This window comes from Martes martes, assembly GCF_963455335.1.
Source record: "Martes martes genome assembly, chromosome: 8".
In the NCBI taxonomy this organism is placed as follows: domain Eukaryota; kingdom Metazoa; phylum Chordata; class Mammalia; order Carnivora; family Mustelidae; genus Martes; species Martes martes.
In genome coordinates, this window is record NC_137895.1 from 46,436,661 (window position 1) to 46,450,673 (window position 14,013).

At 38.6% G+C, this 14,013-nt stretch overlaps 2 protein-coding genes across 3 annotated transcripts in view; both read left to right on the plus strand.

Moving 5' to 3' along the window:
- The window catches only part of PTPRR (protein tyrosine phosphatase receptor type R), a 241,700-nt gene extending 237,215 nt beyond the window's left edge, over positions 1-4,485 (plus strand). Inside the window, exon 14 of the mRNA XM_080811874.1 lies at positions 3,290-4,485. Coding sequence (XP_080668000.1) covers positions 3,290-3,383 — 94 coding nt within the window. The 3' untranslated portion in view covers positions 3,384-4,485. The remainder of the gene's footprint in view (positions 1-3,289) is intronic.
- A 669-nt stretch (positions 4,486-5,154) lies between these two features.
- Positions 5,155-14,013, plus strand: part of PTPRB (protein tyrosine phosphatase receptor type B) — a 113,307-nt gene continuing 104,448 nt past the window's right edge. For both annotated transcript variants that reach the window (XM_080811991.1, XM_080811992.1), the window contains exons 1-2: positions 5,155-5,224; positions 6,464-6,856. In XM_080811991.1, coding sequence (XP_080668117.1) covers positions 5,170-5,224; positions 6,464-6,856 — 448 coding nt within the window. In that variant the 5' untranslated portion in view covers positions 5,155-5,169. The remainder of the gene's footprint in view (positions 5,225-6,463; positions 6,857-14,013) is intronic.

Here is a 14,013-nt window from a genome sequence, read left to right on the forward strand (position 1 = left end):
ATAGTGGTGATAATAATTAGGAACTATGTGCTGAAGCCAAGTTGATATTAATAGGAATGAATAAAAATCCTGCATTTAGTTTCAAAAATTCAATAGCTTAAGTACAGGTGAGAGCAAACTGTCATTTTCACACTTAAAAAAAAAAAAATCCTGCAGGCTTTTTCATTAGCCTGAACCTTCACTCAGTATCCTAAAAATGCTTGCTGGGCACAGGGCTCTAGGCAGGCACAGTGACATCTTGTCATCTGATGTACCTGCAAATGCAGACTCATTGGCCTATGACAGGCAGCCCAAAGGAGACAATGTTCCCACTGACTAGACCCTGTCGCGAGTAGACACAACACTCTGAGAAGGTCATCTTTGATAAAATGGCCTACAGAAGAGGGAGATGAGATTGGTGAGTGACCGGGAAACCAAGCTTTATAGAAGTTTTGAAGGACCACAGGATGTTTAGTCTAGAGAAGAAAAGATTATAGGACTTTGATGGTTGTTTTCCAGCATTTAGAAAGCTATTGTGTGACTACGAGAGGAGCCTTTAGACTTTTTTTGGGGGGGGGGTTTATTTCAGTTTGACCAATGAGGTGACAGTTAGAAAGGAGCAGATTCATTTTGATCTCCTCAGAAGCTTTCCTGCAACTTGGGGAAAAGCTGCTTTTCTTATGAGACCCCTCCTCCCCACTGAGCATCCCAGCGGAAAGCAGCTGATCACCGGCCTCGTAGAATGCTCCCTCCTGGAAAGGCTGCGCTGTGCTGGTGATTGGGATAAATGATCCCTGGGGATCCTTCTCTCTGAGGATCCTTCTGGTGCCAATTCTTTCCAAATGATGTGGGAAGTAAAAATTTCTCACACACCTTCCATAAGCCTTCAGACTCCCAAGAATTTTGCTAACCTACAACTGATCGGTTTGTTTCCCCGTCTTTGCTGGCTGTTTCGAAACACCCTTGAGGTAGGTAACAGAACGTCAGAGAAAATATACTCCGAGTAAGAAAATACACTGCTGACCCATTTGGGGGTCACATGGGTATGAAAGCTTGGGCTATGTCTTTGTTCATGCACTAGCTGGACACATAAATACCAGTGCCCACCAGAAGAGATAAGAAAGGCAAGAGTTTACTTCAAAGTGAAGTAATTGGTGAGGGAGTTAAGAACCCAGAGCCCAGGAGATTGAGCACATATAAGACTTCTCGTACCATTAGCAATTCAAAGAGGAAGACCTAAAGAACCAAAGATGGTTCTCTGAGCTATGTGAGGCCAGCTCCCTCGAGCTGCCCTAATATTTTCTGTGAATGGATCTCTTAAGTTTCACAGTCAAAGCCTGCATCTTTCGGACACCTGCTGTGGTTTTAGGTGTGCTCAGAAGCTCCCATCCAGCTAAGAAGAACTGTCACATCCTCCGTAAGTTGTCAACTCATGACCAAGGAACACATTAGCCAGAAAGTTGCCTTGAGTACAACAAAATGTCTAGTTGCGGAGGGAAAGACTGATGAATACTTCTGCCATTAAGTTGCTGTCCCTAAAATTTACCTTTTTTCCTTGCCAAACACATCACTGTGGCATCATGTCAAGCTGCTTAGTTTAATTTGGAAGGATGAAATCTTACTAACTTAACATCTCTGCTTAGTTTAGAAGGGTGAAGGCTTAATATCTTAATATCTTGTAAGCTTATATTTATAGAGGTTGACAAACGTAAGCTCAGTCTTAATTATTACCATCAACCAGAAATCACATTCCAGGGAAACAATCTATCTTGTTTTTAAGTTGAGTGCTTACATGGTCTAGAAAGAATTATTTTGAATGATAGCAACAACCACTAGGGAGAACTGGCCAAAACGTAATTTCAAAATGAGTTGTATGATCACACAGTCACAGAGACTCCTAATAGTGTTTCAGTTACGCAGTGAGCATGAGCTGTAAGTAACATTTATACCACTATGGGTAGCTTTGCCAAGTAAATAATCCTTATTATAAAGAGCAAAATATGATATATCTACTTTATCTACAAACGTGGAATGAGGAGCGGCCTTCTATTAATCCAGTAACAAAAGGTACCTCTGAGTAACCAGTGATGATAATGATGATAACAAAGGGGAAAAAAGCAAGAGTCAATTCCTTTTTCCCCAACTCATTGAAGAGCCCGCCCACTATTGTGTTTAGATACCCGGCATACCACACCTAAAGACTAAGGCTGGGTGGTTGGGTGATGGACATTGGAGAGGGTATGTGATGTGGTAAGTGCTGTGAAGTGTATAAGCCTGACGATTCACAGACCTCTACCTCCGGGGCAAATAATACATGAAATGTTAATAAAAATAATTTAAAAAAAAAAAAAGACTAAGGCCGTTTCCCTATCACATACTCAAATAGACTATTCCCAGACAGTTGTTCTTTTTACTTGTACAAAGAGCCACACTTCACAGCTGAGTTTTGGTCGGTAACCAACTTCAGTTTTTTGTTTTTTTTTTTTAATTTTTATTTATTTATTTGACAGACAGAGATCACAAGTAGGCAGAGAGGCAGGCAAAGAGAGAGAGGAGGAAGCAGGCTCCCTGCAGAGCAGAGAGCCTGACTCGGGGCTCCATCCCAGGACTATGGGATCATGACCTGAGCTGAAGGCAGAGGCCTTAACCCACTGAGCCACCCAGGTGCCCCGTAAACCAACTTCACTTTTAAACCAAGTGCATAAACCATTTTAACATGAGATGAATGAGAGACACCCGATACTCACACTCCAGGTCCGTGAATTTCTTTAACACCTGCCAAGAATCCTGGCAATAGGTACTGTTGTTATCCCACTTTAACAGAGGAGGAAACTGAAACAACAAAGGTTTTTGTTTCATAGCAATGAACGATTAGAGGTAAAATCAAAACCAATATTTATAATAACATTAAAACCATAAAATGCTTAAGGATAATTTTTAAGACAACATGTGCAAGAAGCACACAGCTAAGAATTGGTATAGGAGGGATTCCAACTCAGACAGCCGGTCGTTCCAAAGTCTAAGTATTTAACCAATAAGCAGTACTGCTTCCCCAGTAACGGTATGTAGGTAAAAATTAATCAAATGTCTAGTGATTCCTGGGCACTGTGTTAACCCCTCTCTGTACATTAGCATATGAGGCTCACCAGTTGGGTCATTTGGACACAGGAGGTAAGAGGCATCACAAAAGAATCAGCAGGTCAACTGTTCTGTGTCTTTGGCGTAATACCCCAGCTTGGATGTGGTCTCTGTGACTTAAGACTGCAGGATATTAGCAGTAAGAAGTTCTTGTATTCTCTCATCCTTATAGGGGCGGAATGGTCCAAACTAGTGAGCAGTATGAATTCGTGCACCACGCTCTGTGCCTGTATGAGAGCAGACTCTCGGCAGAAACTGTCCAGTGATTCTCTGAAGATTTACCAGACCCTCCAGCTCTAGGGGTAGTTAACCAATTACCCACCCGAGGCTTCTAGAAGGAGCTTCCTGCCGTGGAAGGAAAGCGAAGTCCTGAAGCGGAGCTGTGGCACGGATCATAGAAGATGGCAACAATTACAGATCGGCAGCCCCTTGTGTATATGAATGCATTTGTAAGCATCCCCTAAATTATTCTGAAGGTCCTATGCTGATGGAGGTATGATAGGTATCCCACAGCTAAGGAGGATTTTGTTTTTCCGTATTGACTACCTGCCACACAGAATGTATGTTATGAAATCCTCGGTGACATATGTCATCAGATGACAACGGGAAGAGCTGCTGAAGACATTATTATTGTGTGTTTAGATGCTTTAATGTTTGCAAAACCTGTCTTGTGAATGGACTGTCAGCTGTTAAACTGTTCCTGTTTTAAGTGCTATTACCTTTCTCAGTTACCAGAATCTTGCCGTTAAGGTCGCAAGTGATTGATAATGGATTTTTAACAAATAAGTCCTTGTTTTTGGAAAAAAAAAATCAAAAGCAGTACTATTTTATATGGAAATGTGTCTTGATAATATTACCTATGAAATGTGTATTTATCAGTACCTCCTGTCAATCAATTACAGAGCACAATGATTGTCACTGGGTGTGTATGTATTTAATCTCTATTATTGGACATGGAGATGGTTTCTGCTCCAGAACTCCAGCCACTGTATTTCTACATTGTGAGTCATTTTACTTTAAAAGGGAAAAACAAATTTGTAGCAACAATGATGTATCCAGAATTTTAAATACCTGTCTCTCTTTTACTAAGAAGGAATTTTTGAATATTCTGTCTACCTAGAATCTCCCCCCCCACACACACAAAAAGGCAGATGCCTTTGGGAATGAAGTAACCTGTCCCATTCCCAGAAGTTCTTCAAAAGGATGCTGCCTTGGATATTCTTAAATTTCTGAAAGGTTTTCATCCTCAAGAGACAAAATTTTAAAAAAAATGCACTCAGCAAACACTAGATGTTCTGCTCAAGTATGAATTTTTAATGCAGCTATGTTGACTTTGTTTCATACTGCCAATAAACTACTCTTAATACTAAGTATTGAGTAAAGCATATGCTTTTTCCCCCCCTCTACTGGAAAGACGCTATTATGTTTTGGGGGAAGCCTGGCATAGATAATGAGATGGGTTTAATTTTAGGCTCTGCCTCTCCCCAGCAGAGATAACTATCTCGCAATGTAATATTGTCATCACTTGAGGAATAATGATCTAGAAGTGCCATCATTATGTGGTTTTCCTCAATAGACTCCCAGCCTATCATTAGACAAACAGTACATGTTTATGTCTTTATGTCACTTGTCATAGACCCTCATAAATTACATGCCTTATGTTTATTCAGCAGAATCAACATCACCTGAAGAGGCATAATTTTTTAGGAACATTCAGTTACCTAAGATTGCAATTCCTCTCTTCCCTCTTGAGGTTAAGAAGTCGTTATGGGCCACAGGGATGCAGGAGAAAACTTACAAGTTTTATTCCACTCTTGGAGGCCAGAATTTTTTCTCCGTAAAATAGGAGAGGTGATCCTAATCCCTTCTTTCTAAGGAAACAGACAAAGGGACACTGGTGTAAAACTTCCCCAAACAATTCAATAGGAGGAAGTGCTCGTCACTGACTTTTTCCCCCACCATGAAGGCACATTTCCTTCCTAGTCTTTGCTTCTCTTATCTGGGAGATTTTTTTCCCCCCCAAGCAAAGCATGAACAGTTGTGAAGTGGAAAATGGAGGCTGAATTTTACATGGCGCTTCTTACCTGCTTGATCTTTGGGAATTCAGGTGAGTGGGCTTGCCTCTCTCTGGTGGTGTTTCTCCACCAGCCAGCAGAGGAGTCTCTGTCCTTTGAAGAATGTCTGAGCTAGGGCGGAAATGGAGCCAGGTCTCCATGGCAGTTTAACCAAAGACGATGAGGAGGAGGAATAAAAGGAGACAGCTCTGTCCACGCCGTTGAGATTTCTCCCTAAAAGAAAACAAATGGTCTCCACACGTCCTCCAAATGCCTCGGGCTGCTCCTGAGATGGCATCTTTACAGCACAGAGTAAAGCACCCTGAGGAGAAATTTTGATGATTGTGTAACAGCCTGGGGCATTCTCCATGTTTTTCCCTTATCAGGTTATAGGTTTGTTTTGTGTGCGTGTTAAAGAAAGAAAGTCTGAGGAGATGTAGCTCTAGGAGGTGAAGAACTGTGGTGTGTTTTATTTGGAAGTTGTTATTTGGAAGGAAGGTCTGAATATTTTCATGAGAGAGCTGAGCGAATTAGGTAAAAGTTCAGAATATGATTTCTGAGTCTGAATATTTCACGTTTTAATACTGATGTTTAACAATTGGATGTTTAATTTTTTTATGTTGAGAAATGCTGATATTTTTTAGTCTACTATTTATCGAGGGCAAGTCGTAGGTATTGTCACGATATAGAGAAATGCTTCTCTCCAAGACTGTAAGAAATGGTGTTTGTGATCATCAATACCTTCTTTGGTTGCTAATAGCCAAGAAGGTTTAGACGGGTGGGAAAATTTGTTTTGTTTTGTTTTTGGATAAATACAGCTAATTTTTAAACATGTATTCAAACGATGTAATTTGTATACAAATACTACAGTGGTAACTTCAGAATTGGAAAGGGGGGGGCTTTTTAGAGAGCAGGATGGTGCTGAGATGGAAAGACTAGAAATGGTTCGACAGCATATTTAACTAATTGGCTTCAAGTATCACACCACGTTCTCTTAATTGTTTCGTGTCTTTTCCACGAATCCTTTCATTATTTCAATGGGAGTGTGTTTTCTTCCCCCGAGGCATGTGAAAGTAAAAGAAAGGGAGCAAAGTATGACATTTTGATATTGTCAGCCTTGGGATTTTAAATCATACGTTTTGAATCTGGGAATATTCACTTGAAACGATAGCAATAACAAAAGATGAGTCAGCCTCATATTGTCATTTGGCTGATTTGTGAGTGGGTTGTTTTGTTTTCTGATGGGCCTTATAATTTTCTACACACTACCTTATGAGTCTCTCGTCTTCCAGAGGGGTTTCAGATTGTCCATGTCCATAAGCAAGAGTGCCTTTCCAAAAATAAGAGAGTGGTCGTGGGTTTGTGTGATGCGACCAGCCAGAACCAGCAGTGGATGTGGACTGAGGATGGAAAACTCCTTCATGTTAAATCTGCTCTGTGCCTGGGCATCTCCAATTCTCGTGGCCCTTCCCTATCAGCTATCTCTACCCACTGCTCCCAGGCACCCCGATGGACTTGCCATGAGCAGGAAGGGTTCCTTGAGGTGGAAAATACCTCTCTCTTTCTCAAGAAACAAGGCTCCAAGGTAGTGGTCAAGAAGGACAGGAAATACCTCCATAGCTGGATGAAAATAGATATCAACCAGGAGGGGAAACCAGTCAATGGAAGCCTCTGCTTAAAAAAAGGTGAGCTCTCCTTTTTGGAATCGATTCTGAACGTTTTTCTGCTCAATGTTACATTATGTTTGTTTTGTTTCACATTAAAGGGATGTCTGCTTACCTCCATGCAATGCCCATGGGAGATTCATAAGCTATTGGAAATGGATGATGTGGCTCCTACTGATGTGGAGAGTTTCATTATTCTCATTAAATAAGCCCAACATCTTTCCTTCTACCTCTTACTTTCCCTTCCCTTCTTTCCTTGCTGCTTTTATTAGTTAAACAAATATTTCTTGGGTTTCTTTTTTGTACCACGCGGTAGGCACTTGGGTTAGATACCATTCAATGTAGTGGTATAAATCAGGGATACACATAGTGTACATATGTAATGACTAAAGCCAATGATGAAGAAATTATTAATTATGCTGATGTAGACGCTTCTATTCTCTGATTAGGAGGGACTAGTAGATCATCAGAATGGTGTTTGAGAAGACTGGCAAGATGGGAAAATACATTGCACATTTGCAAATCTCTTGGACTAATGTTTAGAGGTACAAGAGGTCTCAGACTTTTGAAATGGTAAGAATTGATGTGTAGCCACAGGGTTTTCTAACTTGTTGACCACTGATGGATATAATCGAGGTGACAGATACAAGTAAAAACTTGCATACATGTGCAGAAATTCCTGGTAGAGCACACTGTTCAGTCCTGTGCTGCAGATTTTATTTGTGGATACAGCCCAATTTTCTTTTTTCTTAAGATTTTGTTTATTTATCTGAGAGAGAGAATGAGAGAAAGAGAGTGTACAAGCAAGGGGAGGGGCAGAGGGAGAGAGAGACGCAGACTCTCTGCTGAACAGGGAGCCCAACTCGGGGCTGATCCCAGGACCCTGAAATCACGACTTAAGCCAAAGTCAAGAGTCTGACACTTCACTGACTGAGCCACCCAGGTGACCCTTAATTTTCTGTTTTACTTAATCATTTTATTGCTTATTTACTCCTGTAGTAGAGATTTGCTTTAGGAAGTCATGAAAGATAAAACTAATAGAATCATTATACATTAGGTACAAGTGGACCTTACAAATCACTGAAGATAGTATCTAGAAATGAAGCCCATCATTGAGGAGACAAAAATTTACCAAGGTCAAGTGAATTTTCGCAGCTTAATTGGTGGCAGAGGTCTGATTAGAACCTAAATTTCTTAATTCCTTGTCCTGTATATATTCCATCATACAGTGTTTTCCAAATGCTTAACCACAGAATTTTGCCCAGTTGACTACATAAGAATCACCTGGGGGAGGGAAGGAACTCATCGCCATCATTTCTTCTTTCCTACCACCTTCAAGATTCAGTTTCAAGAAATTTGGGCTAATACTTGATTTTTTTTTTAATTTCCTAAGATAATTTTGATCCATAACCCCATTTGGGGATCAACATTCACTATATTTTTATATTTTTTTTTATTAAACATTTATTTTGGGGGCTTATATGAATCTTTTCACCATGCTGATCCTTGGATGGTTTTCTGTCTCTCATTCATTTCCTAAATGAAATAAGTACTTAATTTCATGCTAGTTGAATGCAGTGACTCTTCTACAATAGAAGTTGACTGTATAGTCCTGAGCTTATAAAACTTCTAAGAGAATAAGGTAAATATGATAAAGTCAGTTAGAAAATTCAACTTTATCAGAGAATATACAGCACATGACACCAATTTGTACATTTCTTTTCCTATAGTTCATTGAGTGAACAGTGAACTGTCCTAAACAATACAGAAACATTATAAATATTCTTGTTGTACCATTAAACACAAGAAGTAAGACTCTTTTGCAGCCCCCAATAGAACCTTGTTTAGGAGAAAGTTTCATTGGAACTTTTAAAAAAGTAGACATGGATCAGCAAAGAGTTATTCAAGATAGAAGATAATTAAAGGGGAAAAATGATTTCCTTTGACCTTCCTGCAGAACATGTGCAATGATGGATTTTACTTCAAAAGTAAGCGGTTGAAATAGACCATTTACAGTTAGCCTCTGAACGTATCCAAAACTGTATCCAAAACATGCCCAATCATGTAGGCTGGAAGAAAAATGGACTTCTAGAAAAAGGCAGAATGAAAATTTGCACAATTATGATAACAAAATAAATCTTACATTTGAATACACGTGTATTTTTTAGTTGGTTTTAACACAATTATGAGCTAACAGATGTTTTTCTGGTCTATGCCAAATTTACCGTTGATTAAAGATACAGAATGATATTAGTTGACCCATAACATGAAAGCTCATTGATTTGCTAGAGAATCCATTGTGAAAAATTAAATGACACTCAGATTTTTGCAATGGATGACTCCAAATGTCCTTTTTAAACGCTTTGATAACGAAATATGATAATCTGGTAGCACAATTTTGTTGTTGTTGGGCTCCCTGTTCACTGGGGAGGCTGCTTCTCCCTCTCCCTCTAACCCCTCCCCTGCCAGAACTGTCTCTGTCTCTCTCTCGCTCTCGCTCTCGCTCTCTCTCTATTTCAAATAAATAAATTCTTGAAAAAAAAGAAAAAGGAAAATCAACATTTTATATTCAATTTATAAAATTAGACCCTTATAGTTATTATTCTGAGTCATAAGAGCAATAATAAAAACATCTCCAACATGCTGACATAAATGGCTAAAAATTGAAAAATGCATTTTCTCCCTATATTCTTTTGTCAATCATGTGCCAGATATCCAGCTCTTTGGAAACAGCTTTACCTTTAGCCATGTGTCAATAAAACAAAAAGGTGACTGACAGACTTTCTCAATATTTCCTCAGATGTATCTGTGTTAACTTGTACAACTACATCCTTGGAGTCGCTGTATTAAGAGCATAATTTTTAGAAATCCCTAGTATATAATTTCAGGGGCCCCTGGGTGGTTCAGTGGGTTAAAGCCTCTGCCTTCAGCTCAGGTCATGATCCCAGGGTCCTGGGATCAAGCCCCGAATCGGGCTCTCTGCTCAGCAGGGAGCCTGCCTCTCTGTCTACTTGTGATCTCTGTCTGTCAAATAAATAAATAAAATCTTAAAAAAAAAAAAAAGAAATCCCTAGTAAATAATTTCAGAGTCTTATTCTGTAAACCAACACAAACCAGTTATCAATCATGCAAAAAGAATAAGGAAAAAAAATCTGTTCTATTCAATAATATTGCAATTTTATACACACATTTAAATTTTTAAAAAGATAGTTACTTTAGGAATAAAAATGCATTCTGAGGTCCAAATCTCTACTTGACAATCTCTTTAAACATAGCAACATCTTCTATATGAAGGATGCAAAATTCCAGCCATCACTTGGATACTTTTTCCAAAGGATGCCAAGTCTCCCTGCCTATAAACAGTTAGGTGGCTTTCTAAACCAGTTATTTTCGGGACACCTGGGTGGCTTAGTTGGTTAGGCGTCAGACTCTTGATTTCGGCTCATGTCATAATCTCAGGGTCCTGAGATCGAGGCCTGAGTTGAGCTCCGTGCTCAGGGGGAGACTGCTTGTCTCCTTCTACCTCTGCCCTTCCCTCTAGGCTCTCTTTCTCTCAAAAAAATAAATAAATCTTTAAGAATAAATAAATAAAATAGTTACATTCACTCAGGTGTTTCGTACTATATAGAGAGAGACATTGTATGTATTGTATGTAGGATGTCAGCTAACCAACCAGCCCTTACTTAGTTAGCATTTACTACAGGTCCACTAGTTCAAATCATACACTTACCTAAGGGCAGGAAAATTTTTGCAGACATAGTTTCAAAGGTCCCTAACATGACTGAGCTAGTGAAATCACTTGAAGAGATTTCGCTGCTGAAGTAAACCGTTTTGCTGCCAGACTTGCTCTAACTGCTGATTAAAGTAATTGTTTAATTATAGTTATGTGGGTGAGGGAATAAAACCCATAAGCGCTGTAATAGGGAAGCAATCATATATACTCTTGGGAGAAAGGGTTGTAATAGAAGCTGTTTCCTTTAGTGATTCGTGGAAATGCTTATAAATATAGAGGGTGTAAGGGGAAAAACAAAACCAAACACAGTGTCTTTTGTGCATATAGACCCTACTTTGACCAAACTGGCTATCATGGCCACGTTAGGCTTTGTTTTCTCCTTGCATGATTATAAAAACATGGGCCTTGTAATCGACCATTGATTTATGTGATCATTGAAAATCGTATGATCATTGATTACTGATACATGATTCATGTGATAATTGAAAAACATCCAGCACAGCTTCCAGAACCCCCGCCTTCCTGCCCCTCCCCCGCCCACCCCAACCATTTTCACCCTGTACCATGTCAATGAATTCATCAAGGCACACCCATGGCTACACCTGACTTTCATGAGCCCTGGGCTCTTGTGTCTTTGTGGGCCCCTCCCAACATTAAAATAAATTAATGAATCAAATAATTCAGTTGATTTTCATGGGCCTCCAAATCCTCATTTTTTCCTATTGTATGAAAAAAAAAATCTAAAGCAAACATTTTCTTTGACTCTGAAAGTTCTTTTTTTTTTTTTTAATTTTCAAAGATTTAAAGGATTTTGTAGCCCCTATAATATCACGGGCCCTAGGCACTGTGCCTATTTTGCCCGATGAACAAATCAGCCATGGGCTCATCAAGTTATTCACGCACTCTCCATCTCCCCTTTTGTTGACCCTGGTAAAGTAACACCTGCTTCAGCATCCCTCTCCCACAGCCTGGTAGTGATGAATTTAAAAACCATTCTTCTTCCTCCAGCCAACCTAGTTTCCTTCTACCCACCATCTAATAGATATGCATGTCCCAAAAGAAAACATGGGACATCGGGATACACCAGGCGCATCTTCCTAGTGCAACTCATAGTATAGTAGCTGAGTAGTAATTGGCCTTTTAAAAAGTATTGTTTAATTAGTTTTCATTTATTTTTTTAATTTCAAGTTTTTACTATGCTCTGCTTTGATGTCCTTCTATGCTTTGTTAACTTCCATTTGTTAATTTTACTTTCTTTATTTCTAATCTTGGATCTTTTTTAAGTCTGTAAAGTATTTTTTGAATATTCTAAGTCAATGAAATTCTAGTGACTTCTGATTGTTTGCTGTCTCCCACTGTTTGCAAATTCACCATCTTTGGTGTCTCTTTTCACAAACTTTTCACCTCCTGGTTTACTTTCTCAAATTTTAAATATGTACCCTGTTTGTTTTATGTATGCTTTATTTTACTGATGGTATTTTCTGAAATGTTATTCTTTTTACCATTTCTAGAAATTATTTAGACTCTTATAATTCACATACATTTCACTTCGTATTTATTCTAGCCCAATCTTGTTTAATATAGTTAATGTATAATACATATATAAAATAAAATCATCTTTTTTCTAATGCATCTTCTGTTTCACTTCTTACATCTTTTTCACATTATTTCCCTGCTTTTAAAAGGCATATTATATTTGGCATCTTCCTACAGAAAAGCAAGTCCCGATATAGTCAAAATTTTCTATCTCCAAAATGAGTTCTGTTCAAGTTATTCGGTTTTCAACATGCCTGAAAGTTATTTGTGTCATTCAAGGGAGGGGCACTGACAAATCATATATTTTTATTATCATTATACAAAAATCTCATTTCTATCATGAATCATATCTGAGCTAATTCATAGACTAATAAAATATTAGTTAAATATGTATTTCTTTTAAAAAATATATTTTCTTTTCAAAAATATGTATTTCTTTACAAAAATATATTTTCAAAATATGGTCCTGATATGGTACAGTCATTGCAAATCATCTTATAGATGAGCTATTTACAAGTTCCATGCTAAAATCTTTTAAATCAGACCCGGGATGGTGTCCCTTATCTTGAATTGTGCTCTAAGAGGAATTATGTATAATGTGGAAACAATGTGGTAGCACTGGTACAATAAAGCTTTTTAAAAATAGCTTCAACATATTGTTCCATTGTGTAGGAACTTTTCCTTGTGTGTGTCAAAACACATCTTGCTCTTTCATGAACTGTAAAATGTATATACCTTTTTAAAGAACATCAGAAGACTTTGTAGACACCAAAACATCCAAGGATCTACTATTTTTTTTTAAAGATCTTATTTATTTATTTGACAGACAGAGATCACAAGTAGGCAGAGAGGCAGGCAGAGAGAGAAGGAAGAAGGCTCCCTGCTGAGCAGAGAGCCCAATGCGGGGCTCGATCCTAGGACCCTGGGATCATGACCCAAGCTGAAGGCAGAGGCTTTAACCCACTGAGCCACCCAGGCGCCCTGGATCTACTATTTTTAATATAATTTCATAGCACCCATTTCAACAGAGTTCAGGAGATGAAAAGATTAATGTATTTTGGTTGCCTTATATATTTCTGTAATGGATTTTCTCTCCTCCCATTTGCTTTAAAACCCTTCATTACCCATGTAAAGAATGAATAGAACTCAGTTTGGCTCATATCATGTATATGGATAAAACCTTATAGTTAGAGATCTATTACAATCACTGAGAAACTTAGACATGTAGATGCTGGATCCCACACCAAATCTAGTGAAAGGCCAAGGCTTCAATATTCTTTTTTTTTTTTTTTTTAAGATTTTATTTATTTATTTATTTACAGACAGAGATGACAAGTGGGCAGAGAGGCAGGCAGAGAGAGAGAGGAAGAAGCAGGCTCCCCGTGGAGCAGAAAGCCCAATGTGGGGCTCGATCCCAGGACCCTGGGATCACGACCTGAGCCAAAGGCAGAGGCTTTAACCCACTGAACCACCCAGGCGCCCCAAGGCTTCAATATTCTAAGAAGCTCCAAAGGAGATTCTGATGCCTACCAGAGTTTGCAGACCACTGCTTTAAAATGCACAGAATTTGGAAATTGAATGCTAAGACTAAAGTTTCTTTCCTGCTTCTTAAATAGCACAAGTTAAAAACACAGTCACAAAATGAGGGGGTACAGGCCTTGGATATTCTGTAGGTTCTTTCTTTGGAAAAAAGGTAGTGGCCTGAAATGGAAAATGGACTTGCTTCATTTGGAGTGTTTTAAAAATATATTTAGAAGGTTAATTAAAGACAATTACAGAAGACTGAAATTTTTTCCATAAGATGTTCCAAAGCTGCATATAATGGTAAGAAGCTATGTTATTCAGAGAAGAAATTGCAAGAGTGTTTTGATCATTTATCTAATTTTGGGAGAGTCCTGTTTCATCCATT